A 21,828-nucleotide genomic window follows, 5' to 3' on the forward strand; every position below is an offset into this window, starting at 1 on the left:
TGCTTTAGACCACTGAGCCATCTCACCAGCCCCACTTCTTTGATTATAGTTATCACTAAATTTTTTAGTTCCGAAATTATTTCTGGTCTGATTTCTTCTATACCTTTCTGCAGTTATTTCTTTACTTCCAACGCTATTATTTCAGAGATATCTGGCATGTGATTTCCAGTTTTCTCAGTGCTAATGTCTTCTGCAGTTGTACTGGGTGGACTCGGGGCCTGAGACTGCACTTTGTTCCTTCTCTTTATCATTTTGTATACCACTGTCTTCTGACCTTTGGTGTAGAGCTTAGATAAAATTATTACCTTAGCACCAGGTCCGGATCTACGAAGTTCAGATTCCTCCAGGTGGATGTTGTTTGGATCTGGCTGCTGTGCTCCACTTCTTTCTGCTGCAGCAGTTAGAGTTAAACCCTTTGTGTCTCTCTGGCAAGATGTTCTGCTCCTGAATCAGCTGGGTAGGTCTTGTCTCTAGCCTCTTTGCAGGGAGTTCTGCTGAAAGGTTCCTCGCTGGGCCTGCACTCTGGGTCAAATGAAGATCCGTGGGCCCTGGGTGGTCTCACTCACATGCCAGGCCTGCGCTCTGGGTCTATCTTAAAAAATATTTTGTGAGATAGGATTTTATTAAATTTCTAAGTTTCCCAGTGTGGGCTCAAACTTGCTGTCCTCCTGCCTTAGCTTCCAAAAAGGCTGGGATTACAAGCCTATGCTACCATGTTCAGTTATAGATTTTCTTTCAGAGACAGTTATCTTTAGGTCTATCATCTTAGCATACTTCATTAAAACAAATGCTAGATTCACATTAAAATAGTCTAACTGTATTATTTAAAAATTATCTATCTGTATACTTGAGCCCTTCAAATACTTGCAAATCACTAGCTTTAGCACAAAAACACTATCTTCTAATATGTATAAATTAATTAATTCATCCAGATAGCTATAAATGGTAGGCAACACTAGAGAAATAATAATGGAAAATGAAACCCTTGCTATGGAGTTTAGAGTGTAAATAATTGACATAAGAGAGCATATCTTTTATTTGATTTGAATCCCCATTTTTCTTCCAAATGGTTCATATATTCTAATATTCCATAATATTTGTTGAATGAGGGTAAGATCCACTTCCCCTGATGTCAGAAGTCATTTTCTCTGTCCTTTATTACTCAATAGTGCTTTATGGGGAAGAGATTTTTTTTAATGGCTTATCTCACCTGGTGAACCTCATGAAATAGAACACTATTGAACAACACAGTAATTTGGGCAGATGGACTTTACCCAATGAAGAGTTTTATTCACTAATCATCAATAATATCTGGGGCTGACATCACCTAACAATTAGCAATCCTATCATAAAAAGAGAAGCAAAAAATTGGGCCAGCCAGATAGCTCAGTGGACTAAAGCTCCTGCTTAGGCAGAGTGCAGTGGCTGGGATTAGATCCCTGACATGTCGTGAGGCCCCGCCCCCAGGGTGTGCTGAGATTGTGATTGAGACTGGGTGTGGTGGTGCACTTGTAATCCCAGTGCTTGGGAGGATTACTGAGTCCCATCTCTGTAGTTAGACCCTACATACTCTGTCCTAAATTCATTAAGACACACACACAGAGAGAGAGAGAGAGAGAGAGAGAGAGAGAGAGAGAGAGAGAGGCAAAATTAAGAGTACCTAAGGGGAGATAAATACATTTTTCCTGCCCTGATTCAATGATTTACAAGACAAATACTTTCATATTAAAGTAAGTTCTATGTGTGTAAGATGTGGGGGTGAATGCTGATACAATTCAGAACCTCAAAGTTAAATAGTCATCTAAGATGTTAAGAGACAATCAGTTGCTATCCCAAATCCTAGAAGTTAGCTCTGACCTTTAGTTTATGTTGCTTGCAGCTAAGAAACTGATTCATATTTTTTTTATATTTATTTATTTTTATTTATTACATTTATTTATTGTGTGTGTGTTGTGGCCAGCTCAGCCCACCAGGGGGCGGGTCTGGCTGGCATATGGTGCTGGGGATCGAACCGCGGTCCCTGTGCTTTGCCAAGCTTGTTTCAAGTAGGTGCTTTAGACCACTGAGCCATCTCTCCAGCCCCTGATTCATATTTTAAATGTGTGCATCACCCAAAAAGGAATGATGAGAATCTGAGACAAATGTAGTGCTGCGCACACAGTCCCCAGCACTTGGGAGGCTGAGGCAGAAGACAGCTGCTGGTCTGAGGCCAGCCTGGGCTACACAGTGAGTCCTAGGTCAGGCCAAACTATACAGCAAAACTCTGTCTTAAACAAACAAACAAAAAATTGGAATTTTTCCCACTGTCTCATTTTACTAGCTACACAGAGAAATCAGATTACCTATTAAAGTTCAGACACTCTTTATTTAAGATAGAGTTCTAGCAACTCAATCCTTAACTGAAGTGGTTGCTAATTAAGGAACTGCATATAGTCAGTATATTACAATACTCAGAAAAAAAAAGTGGTCAAAGGATTCCAACTTGATGACTTTGCTTTCATTCACATAACTCTTATACACAGTACCATAATACATAACAGAATACAATACTGTACTGTATAGTACAATCAGCAAAAATTACAGTACTGTAAAAACAAGGTGATAATACAAAAAAAGACATGGAGGCTCTATAAACAAGATGTGCACCACTGTACAAAAAACATGGGTCATAGGGCTGGGGAGACAGCTCAACAGACTAAAGCACCTACTTAGGCAAGCTTAGGCAAAGTGCAGGGACCATTTGATCCCCAGTCCCATGTGCTGCACTAGCCCCAGTCTAGGGCAGGCTGAGCCAGCCACAGTATGGGCGTGTAGTGCACACCTGTAATCCCAGTGCTGGGGAGACTGAAAACAGGAGGATCACCACAAATCCAAGCTGCATGGTGGAAACCTGTAACAACCAAATACATTAAAAAAAAAAGGCCGTAACTCCGAATGTTGGGTCTTAAGTTGGAACAGTCGTTCAACAGGCAGGTCATTAAATGAGGAATACTGTAGATGTCACTGTAGCATACTCAACATTCACCTACTTATCCTCCTCTTCTGCTTTTAAACATTATGTGAGACTAGGCCAGTGATATTGGCCTATAATCCCAGCACTCTGGGAGGCTGAAGTAGGAGTGAAACAGGAGGTAGAGAGGAGAATTTCCTGGAGGGAGGTGAGAGCAAGGTCAGGCTGAACTATACAGCAAAACTCTGTCTTAAACAAACAAAAAATTAGAATATTTCCCACAGGAGGGAAAACAGTAAGCTGGCTTTCCAAAAACTGCAGTGTCCATCTCTAACAGCTACACCACAGCAGGTAGACAAGAGGATGTATGCACTGTAGGTTTTTTGGAGGGCTGAGATAACTTCTCCAGAAACCATAAACAGTGCCCACCTCTTACCACTAAGCCATGCCTAGAGGCACATGAACTATGGAACATCTTAAACAACCAAAAGTAACTCCCAACTCAACTATAATGAATTATAATCTCATTTATATTGTGTTTTTGACACTCACATATGAGCTCTGGGTGCCATGACAGCTTCTGAAAGATCCATACAGGGACAAAAACTTCCCACTCCAACAGAAAGACTTGTTCCTGATTAGCACGAACTGCCCTCTGAGTTCACAGAGCTACTCCCTTCCTGTCAAAATCACGTAGAGACATACACCAGCTTCCTTGAGCTGAGAGCTCTTTCCACTAGCCCATTCCCACCCTGAGCAGTGCACTGCTGCTAATAAATCTATACTCACTTCCACTTCTGTGTGTCCTGCTCAATTCTTTTTTGGGGATACCAAGAACCTAGGACAGTCATCACTCCTAACAACAGGAGAATTACAAGTTCCACCCCAGCATGGTAAACTTAAAGACCCTTACTGGAAATAGAAAATAGGCTAGGGGTAGAGCTCAGTGTAAAGATCCTAGATTCAATTCCCAGTACAAAAAAAAAAAAAAAAGTTATAGTATTTCAACATTTTTCCCCAGAAGGTCTGCATCATCAGGATAGGGTGGTCCACTCTTCAGTCCCAGGATAGGAATCTGAATTCCCTAAACCCATCATTGAGGCCTCAGTCTCCTCACCTAAATGTAAGTACTTGAAGCATTTTTAGCTAATGAGACATGTGGGGAAAATCTGATGTGTGAAGAGGGTTTCCTTAGTCTTAAAAAGGGGGCAGAAGGATAAAGGGGGGGGTGAGGTACCTTTTTTTTTTGTTTCCAACATCTATAAGTTGGAACTGAAAGCGCTACCTTAGGTGCGTAAGGGAATTAGACTGAAGACCAACAAACAGTGAAGTGCGGCAGAAAAAGGAGAAAACCTGAGCCTTTGACAATAGCGCCAAGACACTGACCTGGCCAATCTGGGAGTAGCCTTTCCTCCATTACATATATTTATGTAAGATTTAACAATAAAGACATTTAAAAGTTTCTATGATGCAATGGAAAGTATTTTTAACTAATATACCTTCCTTTTTTTTTTAACAGCTACATTCTTAAAATGTAGGCTTAAATATTTCAATATAATGAAGTGCAGTTGGTTGAATGCAAGAATAATTTTTTTAAATTTTATTTTGAAAATTTTTTACACTCAAGCTGCTCTTCTAAATAAAAGGTAAAGTCAATTCCCCCTCTCATGAATCTACTAGTCTATCAATAAAATACTGCAAAAATGACAATGCCAGATCTGGATCCAAGCTTTAAAATAACTAGGATCTTCCCTTCCTTCTTCACTCTCTTGAAAGACAGCCACCACGTAAGAAAGCTTAAATGACAGATGACAGACTAGCTACAGGGAGAGAGGCCTTGGAAGAATCAAGTAGCTCCCAGCTAAGGGCAGCACCAAGACCCCAGCAATGGAAGTGGAGCCACCTAACCTCAGATAATCCACTAAATCTGACATCTAACAAAGTACAGACTACCAATATCGGCTAAACCCTGCCTGAACTCCTGCCACATAATTGTGAACAATAAAACATTTGCTATATGGAGTCACTAAGTCTTGTAGTATTTTATGTAATACTACTGAACAGCAAATTTGTTTACTTCTTTTTTCTTCAACAAATTGCTGTTGTCATTTCAGTGATTGTGACCCATTGAGCTATTAAAAGCACTGGATGCTAATGAGCATTTGTTTCCAGAATATCTGTGGTTTGTCTTAATAAAGGAAATTTTGCTTCAATGCATCACGATTTTATCATTTTAACTTACATCTTAAAAATAATTAAGGGGCTGGGCAGATGGCTCAGTAGAATAAGCGCCTCCCTGGCAAGCGCAAGGGCTTGAGTTCAATCCCCGATTCCGCAAAAAAAAAATAAAAATAAATAAATAAAATAAATAAATAAATAAATATAACTAAGTGAAAAATATAACTATTGATATCTTTAAGAAATAAAAAGAAAAACCTACTCACAAATTTAAAAAAATACTAGCACCTTATTTTTTTTTTAATGGGGAAAGCCATTCCTCTAAAGAACCATAAATGGTCAATTAACATGAGGAAATATCTTCACCTCTCACGTTTCAGTAACATGAGATTTATCACTGCTATGGTTTGTGTCTAGTTGTCCCCCTAAAGCCTCATGCAGGCATTGGGGCGGCTTGTGGAGTTTGTGATTAATTCATGATCCAGTGTGTGTGTGGGGGGTGGATTATGGGTGAGAGTTCTACATTGGCCGTGGGGTGGATAATCTGCATACAATATAAAAGAGGGCTCCCTTTGCTCTTTGCTGTCTGCTGCTGCTGCTGCTGCCGCCCTCTGTCATGTGCCAGTCTGCCTTGGAACCCAGCTGCATATCGACTGAAACCTCCATTAATTGAGCTAAACCTTCCTTCCTCAATTTTGGGTGTCAAATGTTTGGTTCCAGCACCAACAGAAAAGTAACTGAGACAATCACCTACAAAACTGAGAAGAACAAACAAATGTAAGACATTTTGCCACCCAGAGTCCCGTGCAAAGTGGAAAAAACATTTAGGCTCAGGACTCAGGACCAAGAGATTCAACTCCAGGGACATGCACACACCCCATCTCAATCTGCACGACTCTGGGCACTGCCTACGCTGTAAAGTGAGGACAGGGCAGCTACCGCGTAGAGCAGTCCTAACGCTCCAACCATGCATGAAGGGCGGTGTTAAGTGTCTGCTGCTTTTTGCTCAACCCATTTTTCCTAGCCAAGGACCTTGGAAAAGACTCGAACAGTTTCCTGGAAAACTTGGAGTGGATGAGTCGGGAAGGACCTGACAAGAGATAGATGACGGGGGAAGGCCAGGGAGGGAGGCTACACCGGAGGACAGGGGTGACCACCAAGCTGCGGGCCGCCCTTCTTGGGGAGCCGGGAGGCACAACTCAACCTCTCGTACCCTCCGACTCTGCCAGACCACAGCGCGCAGCTAAGCCTTTAGCCGCAGGGGAAGCCGCGGCGCTTATTGGCTGCCCGCAGGAAAGGGGCGGGGCGAGCAGAGGCTACGGGGCTCGCGAGCGGAAGGCCGCGGGCGCGCACTTCCGGTCTTTGTGGCTGGCCCCTCGGGTCTGCAGCTTGGGCCCCGGCTGCCTGCTGGCTTCGCGGTGAGCGACGCGGGCCCCGTGGCGGAGGGAGGGCAGGGTGGCCGCGCAGCGCCAGCTCGGGCTGGAGGAGGAAGAACCCCGCTCTTCACCTGGCCGTCCCCGTCCCGGCTCCCTGGTCTGCGGGAGAGCGCTGCCGTGTCCCTCCTCCCGTGACTCCGCAAACGCCGCGGTTTAACCAGGGACACAAAAAATAGAAGGTCCGAGCGCAGCCCGCCCCAGCTAACCCGAGATGTGTGGCCTAAGAGCCAGCTGATCTCGGGTTGAGCGTGGCACAGCCGTAGCGCTAGGTGGGATCCGGTCCTACTAAGTTGTGCCTGAACCGAAGGGCACTCGTGTCTAAGGCGACCCCCACTCGTGTCTATGCTTCCTCTCCATCAGAAATGCAGTACATAAATGTTGCCATAGATAGTTTAAATAACTTTTTTTTTTCTCTCCCAGAGTAGTGATTTGACCTTAAGGTGATCTGTCCGTGCCCATGGTACCTGTTTTTAAACACACGGGCAGCGTTTTCCAATTTAATTCCTCTGTAGATTCATTTGCGAGCAAAACCCTTTTCAGCTAATGCGGGCTCAGGACAGAGCCGTGGGTGCGCCAGTGTCTGTTGAGGAAGTTTAATAAATACCAGTTGGGACCAAATGGTGTAAGTCAACTCATCTTTGACGTGAGTTTTTAAAAAGTTTTCAGTACTCTTGAATAAAAATTAACCCTGCTATAGATAAAAGGCAACTACAAATAAATTTTTAAAATCAGTATTATTAAGTTTACCTGGATATTTATTACCCTTGGAAGTACAAGTTCTAAATTGTATTAAAAGTAATAAAAAATTTACGTTACAGACAGCTTTTCTTCTTGATTCAGGGTAAAAGAAATTTAAAGGGAAATTGCTCAATTTATGATTCATGTTAATACTGTATTCTTTTGCTTCTAAGATAATTTCCTGTAATAATGTGCATGATTTTTAGTTTGTCATTTGATTATTGTTTAATTATAATCTTACACCTACTTGTTTTCAAGATTACCAGCGTAACTTTTTTTTTTTTTTTTTTTTTTTGGCAGAACTGGGGCCCTTGAACTCAGGCCCTTGTGCTTGCCAAGCAAGCGATTATTCTGCTGAGCCATCTTCCTGGCCCCTCAGAGTAACTTTTTTATTATTAAAGATTCTTAAGAGATTTATTTTTCCTTGCTCCAAGTCAACTGTGGTTTTATATCCTTTAGGAAAGACGTGACTGTGGGACCCTGCACCATATACATTACAAAAAAAAGAGGAAAGTGATTATTACTCAAAGAAACTCTGAAGCACAGAAACCAGCTGAACTGAGTTTTCACTAAGCTGTTTCAGTCCAGAATGGCCAAGGATTCCGGTGTGATTTCAACTCTGATACCTCAAGATCATCAGGAGCAAGGATTAATACTAGTGAAAATAGAAGACAGCTTTTCCTGGGGCCCAAAATTTAAACAGAATGGGGATACCCAATCCTGCCAAGAACTATTTCGACAGCAATTTAGAAAGTTTTGCTACCATGAGACACCCGGGCCCCGGGAGGCCCTGTGCCGACTCCAGGAGCTGTGCTATCAGTGGTTAATGCCAGAGTTGCACACTAAGGAGCAGATCCTAGAACTCCTGGTGCTTGAACAGTTCCTGAGCATCCTGCCTGAGGAGCTACAGATCTGGGTTCAACAGCAGAGTCCAAGAAGTGGTGAGGAAGCTGTGACCCTGTTGGAGGATTTGGAGAGAGAATTTGATGATCCAGGGCAGCAGGTGGGAACACAGAAAAGGATGTGTTGTGGGAAAAGGAATTTACAGCCTGGAGTATAGTGTCCTGACAGGATTTTTTTTTGAAGCATTTAAAAAAAATTTTTTTTTTTTAAATTTATTTATTTTGGTGGCTCAGGCTGCCCGAAGGGTAGGTCTGGTAAGGCAGGTGGAGCTGAGGATCCACCCACGGTATCCTGCTCCTGACTGCCTTTGCATGAGCAGACACTTAAATGACAACTAAAAGCAGGCCCCCCTGTCCTGACAGTAGGATGAAGTTCTATGTTTCTGCATGACCCTAAAGTGATTGACAGGGCAATACCTGTCTCTACACTCAAATTTTTCCCCTTATCCTTCATCTGTTAGTGACCTGTTGGTTTTGACTAAGCAGTGCCCTAGGAATTTTCTCACAAAGCTGATATTTTACTGATTTCAGGTCCCAGCTAATCCACAGGGACCAGCAGTGCCGTGGAAGGAGTTGACATTTCTTGGAAGTTCCCAAGAGGCAACAAACATCCAACTTCAGCCTTTAGAGACACAGCTGAAATCCTGGAAACCTTGCCTTTCCCCTAGAAGTGGTGAGGAATGGGAACTTGTCTGGGAAGTCATATCAGTTAGGACTCTGGTTTTGAAGATACAGAATGAATTGTATCTACAAACCTACCACACGTGAGCATCATATTTATATTTCTAAACCAGAAGTGTATTCATCAGCCCTCATGCATTGTAGGCAGCCCTCTGTGTCAGTTTCTAGGTGGTTATATACATGTTTGACACTGTTGTGGGCATCTACACCTATGTGATGGTAAGTCTCCTATCTTCATGGAGCTATCAGGTCTAAGTGAGTGGTAATCAATTCAGTATAGTAAATTATGGCCTGAAAATAGGAACTGAGTATTGTAAAACCACAGATAATGGCACCTAACCCAGTCTCACAGGTTTAAAGACAGTTTTGTATAGGAAGAGTCACCTAAGCTGAGATTTGAACTATTTTCGAGTAGAAGGAAGCCAAATAAATAAGTAGAGGGACAAGTGGCCTAAGTGAAGGCTACAAAGTACTTAATTGTAGGTAGTTCAGTCTAACTTGAGAATTGATACGGAAGGACTGGGGAGAGACCTAGGAAAGAAAATAGGACCTGTGAAAACTTGTATGTCATATTAATTCATTTGAATAGTTTCTTAAACCCAAAAGGGATAAGCCAAAGGGTATGGCACAAAGGAGTAGTGGCTGGTTTTGCAGTTTATACCTTAGCTGCAGTGGAGAAGGTAGATTTGAAGAAGGCAAGACTAGAGGCTTTCTGAGATTTCTAACTCAAGTGTCCAAAATGTATTATGGTAGGGGGTTGGAAAACATCAGAGCTGAATGCCTTTCATGTTTATTAAAATTGTACTGCACTCTGGTCATTGTTAAAAAGCAGAGCATGCCCAAGAGAGATTGATGGTGATGCTCAAATTTTAGCATTGAACAACCTGGTTAATAGTGGTGCCCCTTATGTATTCATCTAAATGGGAAAATCAAGGAAAAACAAATAGCTGGTGATGTGCTTAGTTTTAGATGTTTTGGTGCTTGTGAAAGATTCACAAGGAAAATACCCAACTGATGGGGAAGGGAAGTAAAAAGAATTAAAATTTGTTATGTATATGTGCTAACTCCCCACAATGAATATAATCATGTATTACAAATATACACTAATAAAAATCTTTAAAGTGGATAAGAAATTAGTACCAGATAAAAGAATAATACTGGGGGCCAGGGAGATGGCTCAGTAGAATAAGCGCTTGCCTGGCAAGCGCAAGGGCCTGAGTTCAATCTCGAGTTCTGCCCTGCCCGCCCCCCCAAAAAAAGAGTAGTACTAAGTTAGGCTGTAGTGAACATCATTTAAAAAAAGAAAATAACAAATTGAAAGCTGACATGAGAGTTTAGAGCTTAACAGAATTGGGATAGAACTGGATATGAGGAGGTATTACCATATAGTGCAAGTGGAAATTGAAACATAGAAATTTTGCAGTCAAGATAGATGAGAGCCCAAAACAGAAACTGGAAGAACACTAGTGTGTGTTACCAATCCTGGCATCTAAGAAGGACCAGCCACAAAAATCAGGTCCATATTGGCTGGAAGAGAGTATCTTTAGAAGTAAACTATAGTCCCCAATGTCAGTGCTATAGAGGCTAAATATGACAGATCCAAGAACTCTGAATTGGATTATACAATTAGGTTGGTGACCTTTAAAAGAGTAGTGGTGGCAGTGGCAGGAAGAGAGGAGAGTAAGGCAGAAACCAGATGCATCCCTTTCAAGAAACTTTACTGTGAATGGGAGTGAGTGAGGCTGCTTGGCAGAGATGTGTGGGCAAGGCACTTGGTTTTAAAAAGGTGAGAGTCAACACTTAGGAGATGGAGACAGGAGGATCACTGCAAGTTTGAGGCCTGCCTGGGCTACAAAATGAGTTCAAGGCCAGCTTAAACTGCATAGAAAAACCCTGTCTCAAAAAAGACAATAAAGGCCTGGAGATAGGTCAGCAATCTAAACACCTGCCTGGCAAGCACAAGGATCTGGGTTCGATCCCCGGTACTGCATGCCACACTGGCTCTGGAACCCTGGGCATACCGTGCAGGCCACTGAAACTGGGTGTGGTGGCACATGCCTGTAATCACAACATTGGGAAGGCTAAGACAGGAGGATCACTGAGTCTGAGCTGTGTGGTGAGACCCTGTACAGAATTTAAAAAAAAAAAAAAAGACAATAAAATAATTAAGAAAATGAGACAGAGTCAGTGATGGTGATGAACAAGAGTCAGTAACAAAAGAGGCTATAAACAATAGAAATACTGGGTACTGATCAAGGCTCAGAGAAGGCAGAAAAAGATAAAATCTAGAGTGTAGGTAAAGGCATTAGCATTAAAAAAGATGAAAGACTGGGCGTGGTGGCATGCACCTGTAATCCCAGCTGTTAGGGGGCTGTAAACAGACTGCTAAGAATCCAATCTAGTAGTGAGACCCTGAAAACCCTGTAGACCCTTAAAAAAAAAAAAGATGAAAGACCCTGTGAACTAGTTGAAGAAAAATTACAGGTAAACTGTGACATCATTATGGGTTAATTCTATTTTCTCTCATGAGGAAAATTAATATTTAGTGACTAAAGAAATGCAAATCACAGGCTGAGAGATAGCTCAGTAGCTTGAAGCACCTGCTTAGGCAAGCTTAGGAAGGCACAGGGGACCACAGTTTGATCTCTTGCACCACATGCTGCGCCATCACCGCCCTCAGGGCAGGCTAAGCTGGCAAAAAAAAAAAAGAAAGAAATATAAGTCTGTTACTTTTGCTATTTAACGTTTCAGATTGTGAGCACAGTAAGACAACAACAAAGGAGAAGATTTCAGGAGAAAAAGCAGAGGAACCCTCTCACGAATCTTCATTTGGAGGAATTGCTGAGCATGAAAGCAACTTAGAGTGGCAGCGAAGAAGTGCTTCGGGGGAAAAATTAAGACGATCCCCTCCTCAAGGAAGCAGTTTTAGGCAAGTGATTGTCACACATAAATCTTTAGGAAAGAGAGACCATCTTGATGACCCTCAAAGATATCTGATTTTAAGTGCCAACTCTGTACCAATTCAGAAACGTGAAACAGAAGAGAAACCTTATAGATGTGATACGTGTGGCCACAGCTTCAAGCAGCACTCTTCTCTAACACAACATCTGAGAATCCATACTGGAGAAAAACCCTATACTTGTAACCAGTGTGGGAAAGCCTTTAGTTTAAGGTCATATCTTATTATTCATCAAAGAATCCACAGTGGTGAGAAAGCATATGAATGCAGTGAATGTGGAAAAGCCTTCAATCAGAGCTCAGCCCTCATTAGACATCGGAAAATTCATACTGGTGAAAAATCTTGCAAATGTAATGAGTGTGGCAAAGCATTCAGTCAAAGTTCATATCTTATTATACATCAGAGAATTCACACTGGTGAGAAACCCTATGAATGTAATGAGTGTGGAAAAACCTTTAGCCAGAGCTCAAAACTTATTAGACATCAGCGAATTCATACAGGAGAACGACCCTATGAATGTAATGAATGTGGGAAAGCTTTCAGGCAGAGCTCAGAGCTGATTACCCATCAGAGGATACATAGTGGAGAGAAACCCTATGAATGTAATGAATGTGGAAAGGCCTTCAGTCTAAGCTCAAACCTCATCAGACATCAGAGAATTCACAGTGGAGAGGAACCTTATCAGTGTAATGAATGTGGTAAAACCTTCAAAAGGAGGTCAGCCCTTGTTCAGCATCAGAGAATCCATTCTGGGGAAGAAGCTTATATATGTAGTGAGTGTGGGAAGGCTTTCAGGCACAAATCAGTTCTTGTTCGCCATCAGAGAGTCCATACTATGAAGTAAATTGTAAATACCATTACTACTGTAAATAGTCATATTTTCATTTTTGTTAAATGGTTTTACTTGGGAGCACGATTTCATTAAAGTAGTAAACACCAGGTCTTGAATCATTCTAGCTTTCTGCACCACTTTCTAATGCTAGAGTGATGTCCCATAAAAGCTTGTCCTATGATTAATCAAAAATAATGGGAGAATCACTGCTTTCAGCTTTTTTTTTTTTTTTTGGTACTAGGGATCGAACTCAGGACCTTGTGCTTGCCAGGCAGGCGCTTAAGCCACTGAGCTGTGTCCCCAGCCCCTCAGCTTTTTTTTTGACTGTTAAAAATACTCAGGAAAGAGGAAAAATGGGGAATATAATGTTGATGTTTCATTTTCTATCAAAATGCCATGAAAAGGGGGTAGGGATCTAGGCTTTGTGGCTACAGTTAATTGTGAGTGTGCTAGTTTGGGACATAGTGTAGTATGAGGGAGGGACTTTGTCTCAGGAACCTAAAAGGTTTTACTGCACCAATATAGAACAAGGCAATAAGAAGGAAACAGTTCATTATTGTTTTGTTGATCCCAGAGCACATCAGAAATTGAATAGACATGAAGAATATAAATTACTTTATCCAACAGTTACCTTTTCAGATTTGTGTCATAGACATACAATGGAAAGTAAGGTATAATCCTTGTGATCTAATGGGCAAGGCAGCCATTAGCAGTAACACAGTGGTGTGATTAGTGCTTTGTGATTTTTAAGGAACTCCTGACTTGGACTTAAAGAAATGGCAGAAATGACGTAAAGGATGAGCAGTAATTAGTGAGGCAAGAAAAAGTGGTCCAGGGGAAATTTTCCCATTAGATGGAACAGCAGATAAAAGACCATGAAGAAAGTAAAATATTTCCTAAGTTCCTTTTCAATTTAGAATCACATCTGTAAGTATATGGGTATAGCCAGACTCTGAAGTAATGACTGTAGAAAAATATAAACCAGTTGAAAAACTTTTGTTAATAGACAAAACCTAGAGCCCTTGGAACACAGCATTATAAGGAGTTTTTGTCTTTTTCATTGTGATCCAAGGAGAAGAACTAATAGGTGGTTCGCTTTTTTCCCCCCCCAACCTCTAGCATAGGCTAGAATTTACACAGGGAGGTAGTGGGTATAGATGTATGAAAGAGCCTAATCTAGATGATAAATCCTTTAAACCTCCCTCTCTTAAATGTTAAGTCTCCTTTGATTCTTAAAGACAGTATTGGACCTGCTGTCACATTAATCTTCAAGGCTCTGAATTGAGAGTTGCCTTATTTATTTCTGAAGGGATAGCCCCACAATTCCTGGTATACTCCATTGGGCTCAGGTGCTCAAGAAATATTTATCAGTGGCTGGGCCTATGAGCTATTCTCTTGAGCACCTCACACACTGTTAATGTCAACTATATTTCACAGTACCTTTTGCAAGTTTTGTTAAAGATAGTGCAAAAGGGAAATAACAGGAAGTAATCATGCTCTATCAAGATTTTCCCTATTCTGAGGCACTTGATGCTGGTGCCTGATTTTATATGAGGTAGAAAGTTGTACATATTAACCAGGCACCTGTTCTGTCACCTAATGTGAGGTGGGAAGTTATATACATTAATAAACAGCAAAAAGACATCATTCAGTAGACCTACTAGGTTGGAGGAATAACCTACCAAACACATATAGAAATCCAAAATCTGGTGCATATAAAAATAATTTTCATGAAGACAAAAGTAACAGTCCTCTTGAATATATATGCTAACCAGTAAGAATTCAAAGAGAGCTAAATGCCCATATTTGAAGAGAAAAAGAATGGTATCATTGGGAAATATGGGAAAATGTAACAAAATAGCTAAAAGGTGTACAACTTTTTTTTTACTCCAGAAAATGTCCAAATTGGGAAAGGTTAAACAGGAATTAATATACTGCAAAAGGAAAACACTGTAGAAAGCTTTTACATGTCAGAAATGTAACCTTTTGTGTATATGTATTATTTCTTACTGCAGCCTATATTTTTGTAGACAAAAGAAAGGCTAAAGGTTATAGCCAAAAACTGATAAGGTCAAACTCTGAATTCAGCTCTATTACAGAGCCATTTTATAGTGCCTGGTAATGAAAACTCTCAATAGAAAAACTTTTAAGTAAACAAATCACAAAGAAGTAATGCAAATAGACAATGGATGTTCAATCTTGACAAAAAGTGTATTGAATCAACAGTTGGGATAGCACATACAATAAAATTGATAAAGATTCAGGGAAATTGGGACTGGCATGTTGGTGGTGGAATGTGACTAGACAGTATCTGGCAATCAGTACCAGAAGCCTTAAGCATTGCCTTTGACTTAAAATTCTACCTGGAAATACATTTCAGAAATTATCCATGAATGTACTGTCTTGAAAGTGTTAAAACTGGTGTTAGCTAATGGTAAATGACTCACTCATAATATACTATTAAATCATACAATATGTTCCATGTAAAATATATATTTATGCATTAAAATACTGGAAATACACAATATCAAGGTGCTATATGGTTATCTTTGGGTGGGAGGTGTAAGTAATGTTCTATTGTGTTTTTCTGTATTCTAAAATTTTTAGTAGTATTTAATACTCAATATTACAGGAAGAGACTGAAGGTATAGTAATACTTAACGTGTTCAGTCCCCAGCATCAAAAACAGTTCATATGAGGGGATGGGGATAGGGATTTTTGCAAAAAAAAAACATGAGTGTAAACCTAGGATAGTTGAGAAAATATATAAAATAAAAACTTTCTGCAGCATCTCTGTTCCTTCCAAGTCTCAGTTTGATAGCAAACTTAACTCTGATTCTTTTGATTGCATGACCATTTCATCTCCTTTCCACTAGTGATTGAACTCAGACCTTCATATGCTAACTAGGCAAGCACTTTACCAATGAGCTACATCCTTACCTCTAACTTCATCACTGATAAAACAGTGGTAGACTTGCATACTTCAAACATGGTATTTAAAAAGGCTTCTACAGATTATAAATCCCTATACAAATACAAGTTAAGTGCCTGAGGATTTATGGTTGAGAAAAGCAATACCCCTTGAAGTGTTCAAAGCCTTTGGTCATTAGTGCTTTCCCATGAATTCTGCAGCTGTGAGCAAGTTACCTTGCAAGTCTGCAACCTTAGGTGAAAGGAGCCAAAGGAGGAAGACTTTTACAGTCAAAAGTTTAACATTGTGTGTTTGTGAAATGGATTTTTATTTCACCAACTAGTTCATGCCTTTTTGCTCAGCGATGTCTTGCTGTAAAAGCACTCTAGGAGGTAGCAGTGTCTGCCCTGTTCTCCCTCACTTCTACAGCCCACTAACACTGTCTCAGAGGATTGGAAATTTAAAGCAAAACTGATCCTCTTCCTCATAGGAAAGGGAAAATCCTAGTTGTGCTAGATATATGTTCATGTGTTTGAACACATTTATTTTCCTGGTGCCTCCACAATTCAACCTTACGTGTCCATTTTGTGAGGCTGGTCAGTTGCATTTCTAGAAATTGGCTGTTGTATTTTTCTACTGTTTTTTGGCCCAGGAAAGGAAAAAAACCTACTTGCCTTACTTCCCACACTCATTTCCTAACCCTCTATACTTACCCACACTTGATGCTGTTTTCCCTACTTGTAAATAATTTAAAATGAAACCTTAAAAACTCGTTTTATTATACATCATATTCAGATATTGACCAGCTGAATTATGTATTCAACATAAATGGTAAAATTCAGTTACCAAAAACAGAAATAGGGGAGAAAAATACTAATTGGAAATATTACAAAATGTTAACAATTCTAATGGATAGTGGGATTGTGGATGTTTATACTTTTGTATTGTCAGCATGCATAATTCACAATACGCAATAAGAACATTAAAAAGTCATTTAATAAGAAAGGCAACTCCTTATCCACGTGAAGAATCCCTATAAATAAATTTAGGAGTGATTTTGCTCAGTGATAATTAGTACAACTTTCGAACACAAATACTCAACTGCACATTCTCTATTACAATATCTGTGCTTACCAGATTTTCCAATGCAACTCCTACAGGAATTGTCTTTGGGAACTGTGGGTTAAGTAAAACTATCAGAATAAAAACTAGCAGAGAAGTATAATTTTGACCAATCTGAGGGATTAATCCCAAGAAATATTTATTGCCCTCAAGTGGCTAAAGAGTAAACCTGGTACTTAGAGAAAGGCACAGGAAGTGACAGAGTGAAGCCCGGGAAGGCAGATTTCCCATTACTGTGTTCCTACAATTTTCCCATTTCCTGAGCCCCAAAGTGGTGGGACACAAATGCTCCATCTCCCATTCTCCTTCCAGACATGTATTTTTTTTTCCTTGCTATACATACACTTTGCATAAAATGCACTAGTCTCCTAGCACATAAATTCTGAGCATGTGAAGGCCTTAAGAGCTCACTTCATCTGTGACAGCGATTATAAATAGGAAGAGAAACTAACATAGGTCTTGCCTTCTGAGCCAGAGTATGAAAATAAATTGCTAGAATGAATCCTAATAAAAAGATGCTTCCAGACCTCCCTTACCTTTATACCACATACGTTCTATGACTTCCTCTTCACCTGTGCCCTTCACCTGGCTAACTTCCTACAATTTAGGTTTTAACTCTGTTGTGATCACATGTAAGGAATCTTCAATGACTCATAAGGTAAAATATCATGCCCTATTCTTGAACAGGAGCCTGGATTTATCTTAGCAAAACACATACCATGTTTCACTTTATCACTTGTTCAGTAAACAGTGAGTTTTGCATAAACATTGAGCAAAAAAGTTGATGAAGGGAGTCAGTGCCCCTATCATCCCAAGTAGGTATACATAGCAGAAGCTCAACAAATAAGGCCAGAATTAACTTCAGCAGGAAGCTCAAACCTGCGGGGAAGATCAACAAGGGGCACAATGAGCAACCATTCCTTGGATATTAAACAATCTTGTATACCATTAAAATCACCAAGAGCGTAATTCAGCTTTCACATGCCACATAATTCAACTCAGCACATGCTTCCACATACAAAATGCACAAATGCCACTGCTGGGCAAAGATCATACTAGGAGCTCTTTCCATATCTACCCTAATCCTGGACTTCATGTGAAAGTGCTAATGGCAGTTATATGCATTGGTTGGAAAATGGGGAGGAGGTACTGGTGAGTCCTCATCCTGTCCATAGTTCTAGAAAATACCTACCATTCTTGCACTCAACACTTCAACAATCCTAACATCTCTGTGTGGATCTCCTCTTACGATACTGAATTGTGCTAGGCTCTCTCAGGAAACTTTAAAGTTAAGAAACTATTTAACAACTGCACAATTGTTATCCACATTGTTAGACTCTGGTGTGTGTCCTCTGATGCTGCATAAGGCCTGACCTGTGCCTAAATGTTTTTGTACATTCACCACATTCATAAGGCTTCTCCCCAGTGTGTATTCTCTGGTGTTGAGTGAGGGCTGAGCTCTGATTAAAGGACTTTCCACATTCATTACATTCATAAGGCTTCTCTCCAGTGTGAATTCTTTGATGTTCAACCAAGATTGAGCTCCGTGCAAAAGCCTTACCACATTCCATACATTCATATGTTTTATCCCCACTGTGAATTTTTTTATGCTGAACAAGGGCTGAATTCCGACTGAAGGCTTTCCCACATTCATTGCACTCATAGGGTTTCTCTCCAGTGTGAATTCTATGATGCCTAACGAGTTCCGAGCTGCCCCTGAAAGCTTTTCCACATTCACGACATTCATAGGGCTTTTCACCACTGTGAATTCTCCGATGTCTAACGAGATCTGAGCTCAAGCTGAAAGCTTTGCCACATTCTACACATACATAAGGCCTCTCTCCAGTATGAATTCTCTGATGTCGAATCAGCTTTGAGCTCTGGCAAAAGGCTTTCCCACAGTCAAAGCACTCATAGAGTTTCCCTGTGTGAATTTTTTTACTTGGAATTTCATTTGAGTTTAGACTAAGATGTCCTTCACTTCTGTTACACTGAAAGATGCTCTGTTCTCTGGGGATTTTCTTGCTGACAGGTACCATACTAACATGTATTTCTTGGGAAGGGAGTTGACTCATTGTTTTGCATGCAACACTACTCCTCTGCTTCTCAGCACTGTCCAGATCTCCCAAAGCCTTGACTATTTGTCCTGAAGCAATTTTACCAGGGAGCATTCTTGAAGATATCAGAGCTGCAGATGATACATGTTCAATAATTTCTTCTTTCACTGTCAACACTTTATCACTCACCATCTTGCCATCTAAAAATGTGAACAGAAAATGCACGTTTAATTTAGCCTTCATTTTGGAAGGAAATGATTGTACTAGAACAAAGTAAAGCAAATGAAATAAACATTTTATTATTAAGAGAAAAACTCTCAGAACTAGCTTGTCAGTTTAGCATAAAGAATAATCTGGGATAGGTGGAGGTGAGCCCATCAGAGAGTAGACAACAAATTATAGGCAGTATGGGAGAGGAGTAATGGTGAACCAGGAAAAATGCTTGAGGTGACAAATAGGAGCATCAGTGAAAAATGAGGAAGCTAGGAAATACTTCCACATTATCAGAAAAGATACTTTGGTTAATTAAAAAAAAAAAAAAGACATTATGCACAATAAACAGGATAAAAACATCCAGAGTGTTGCATCTGTGGCATTTTGGGCAAAGTAAGAGCAGAAGACATACTTTGGAGATTACCACTGGACAAGAGTAGGTAGATAGGAAGTAAGAAAGCATGAAGGCAACTGTTTTAGGAAAGTTCCAAGGGGATCAAATAAATATGTACAATAGAATAAGACACAAGAAACAATATAATGTATAGGATTTAAAATGCTTCTTCAGCCTGCAGTGGTGGTATAGGTCTGTAAACCCAGCACTTCACCTCAGAAAAACCAAAATAAAGTATAATACTTCTTCAAATTCCATAAGTATATGAAGTAAAATTATGATACTGAGGTAGGAATAGTGGTAGTCCAAGCTTCACTCCCAGTATCTCAGAATCCTGAGGCACAGTGATTAACAAGTTTGGGGCCAGACTGAAAAACTTAGTGAGACTACATCGAAGTAAAACTAAAACCAAAATGAGATGAGTGTTAATTCAGTGGTATGATGCCTCCTAAAATGCATATACTGTAATCACAAATACAAAGAAATACATGAAACCAGGAAAAATCTGTGACCACAGATATATAAATCAGAAAAGCTGAAAGATTTTTGCTTTTCACCTACATATTTATGATTCTACAAAAATTAGATAAACAGTTAACTAAAGTCATTCCTCAAAATGACAGAAATTAAAAGTTAAGAGGGCCAGAATATAGTTTAGTGGCACAAGAAGCTTCCTGGGAAGCAAAAGGTATTCAGTTTGATTTATGGTACCAAAAAAAAAAAAAATTAAACTACATAACAGTCATTTGAGTACTTAGAAAAGTTAGTACACAAATAATGATTAAACACTCAAAATCTAGGAACTAAATGGTGGGATACACATTATACATGGCTCTTGGAGAAGAAAAAAGTCACCGATTTCCTCATTACAACTCCTTATGGGACCCCCCTAGTATTGCTCTTTACCTTAAAATCATGTTGGCTAAAGATGTGGCCTTATGGGGCTGGTGAGATGGCTCAGTGGTCTAAAGCACCTAATTAGAACAAGCTTAGCAAAGCACAGGGACCGCGGGTTCAATCCCCCAGCACCACATGCCAGCCAACCCCGCCCCCTGGTGGGCTGAGCTGGCCACACACACACACACACACACACACACACACAAATAAATAAATAAAAGGATGTGGCCTTAGCTACTATGACAGCCACCCAGACCTCATTATAGCTATGATGCCTCTTTCCCTTAACTGCTTTTGAGAATTGGCTCCTTCTGTGATCTGAATGTGTGCAGTTCCAAAAATACACATGTTAAAATCGTAAACCAAGATGACAATATGAGGAAGTGAAGAGTTTTGGAACATAGGTCATGAAGACAGAGCCAGCTTTGGCTATACAGCAAAACCCTGTCTCTATACACACTTTCCAGATATACAAAGACCTCCAAACACTTAAATTACAGTAGAGTCTCTATCCCTCAAGACCTTGAAAAAGAAATCAGAAATAATCTACCCTAAGTGATTCAGACATTGCTTCCCCCTAGGTGTTGCTCATGTGCAGGGTTCTTGTATGGGCAAGTGGGTCCCAGTGTGGCCATGGGGGAACCGATGGAACCACTAAGAGCTGGAAGTGGTCAACTGAGGTTCTGCTCTTGAAAAGGATTAAGATATTTCTCATGGTTTGTTTTTCTGAGAGAAATGTTATAAGTGCCTAAACCTGACCTAATTCACTTTCTGCCTCCTGCCACAAACTGTGATCACTCATCCTACATGTGTTCTTGTCACCTGTCATCATTACTGTGGTATGACAAAGCAGAGGGTATCCCAGAAATGAATCTACAAACACCATGAGCTAAAAATACTCCTTTTGTTCTACAATTAGCAACTTCAGGTATTTCACTATAGTGATGAAAAACTGGCTAACATTGTCATTTACCTGCTTTAAAATAAGGGAGTAACTAGTAATCGGTGTGTGGTGGCATACACCAATAATCCCAACACTACGGAGGCTCAGGCAGAAGGACCAAGACTTCTAGGCCAGTCTGGACCACATAAGCAAGTTAAAGGCCAATCTGTGCTCCACAGCCTCAAAACAATGACAAAAGACAGGGGAGTAGATGATTTTTCAAAATGCATTTTAATGTAGCTCCCACTTGGCACAGAGAATATCTGAGAGGGAAGTATTAGGGTAGGATGTATGAGGGAAACATAGTCAGTTTCAGAAGAGAACTTGTTAGATGGGGACATGGATTTTTTCTGGTGAACTGTCAAGGTCCAGGACAGTGATGGCAAACATTGTCGACCTTTCAATGATACCATGCAGCTACCTCTGGAACACATACTACAGGATTTTCCATCACCACAGTAGGATCTGTCCCTCAGGCTTGGTCCTTATGAAGCAAATCAATCATTAAATAAATTTATTTATTTCTTAGAACAGACTCTTACTAACCAAACTCATGACTCTCAACAGTGAAAGTATAGGGAAAATAATGAGTATTATAGTTTATATCCAGATGTA

At 40.3% G+C, this 21,828-nt stretch overlaps 2 protein-coding genes across 2 annotated transcripts in view; one reads left to right on the forward strand and one right to left on the reverse strand.

The window, feature by feature from the left end:
* The first annotated feature begins 7,667 nt into the window (after positions 1-7,667).
* Positions 7,668-12,941, forward strand: Znf397 (zinc finger protein 397). The gene is made up of 3 exons (XM_004623587.2): positions 7,668-8,305; positions 8,736-8,877; positions 11,637-12,941. The coding sequence occupies exons 1-3, from the start codon at positions 7,892-7,894 to the stop codon at positions 12,686-12,688; spliced, it is 1,608 nt and encodes a 535-aa protein (XP_004623644.1). The 5' UTR covers positions 7,668-7,891; the 3' UTR covers positions 12,689-12,941.
* A 58-nt stretch (positions 12,942-12,999) lies between these two features.
* Positions 13,000-21,828, reverse strand: part of LOC101579480 — a 55,881-nt gene continuing 47,052 nt past the window's right edge. Inside the window, exon 8 of the mRNA XM_023713459.1 lies at positions 13,000-18,966. Within this exon, the coding sequence (XP_023569227.1) occupies positions 18,041-18,966 (926 nt within the window). The 3' untranslated portion in view covers positions 13,000-18,040. The remainder of the gene's footprint in view (positions 18,967-21,828) is intronic.

Source organism: Octodon degus, unplaced genomic scaffold, assembly GCF_000260255.1.
Source record: "Octodon degus isolate 3935 unplaced genomic scaffold, OctDeg1.0 scaffold00003, whole genome shotgun sequence".
NCBI lineage: Eukaryota > Metazoa > Chordata > Mammalia > Rodentia > Octodontidae > Octodon > Octodon degus.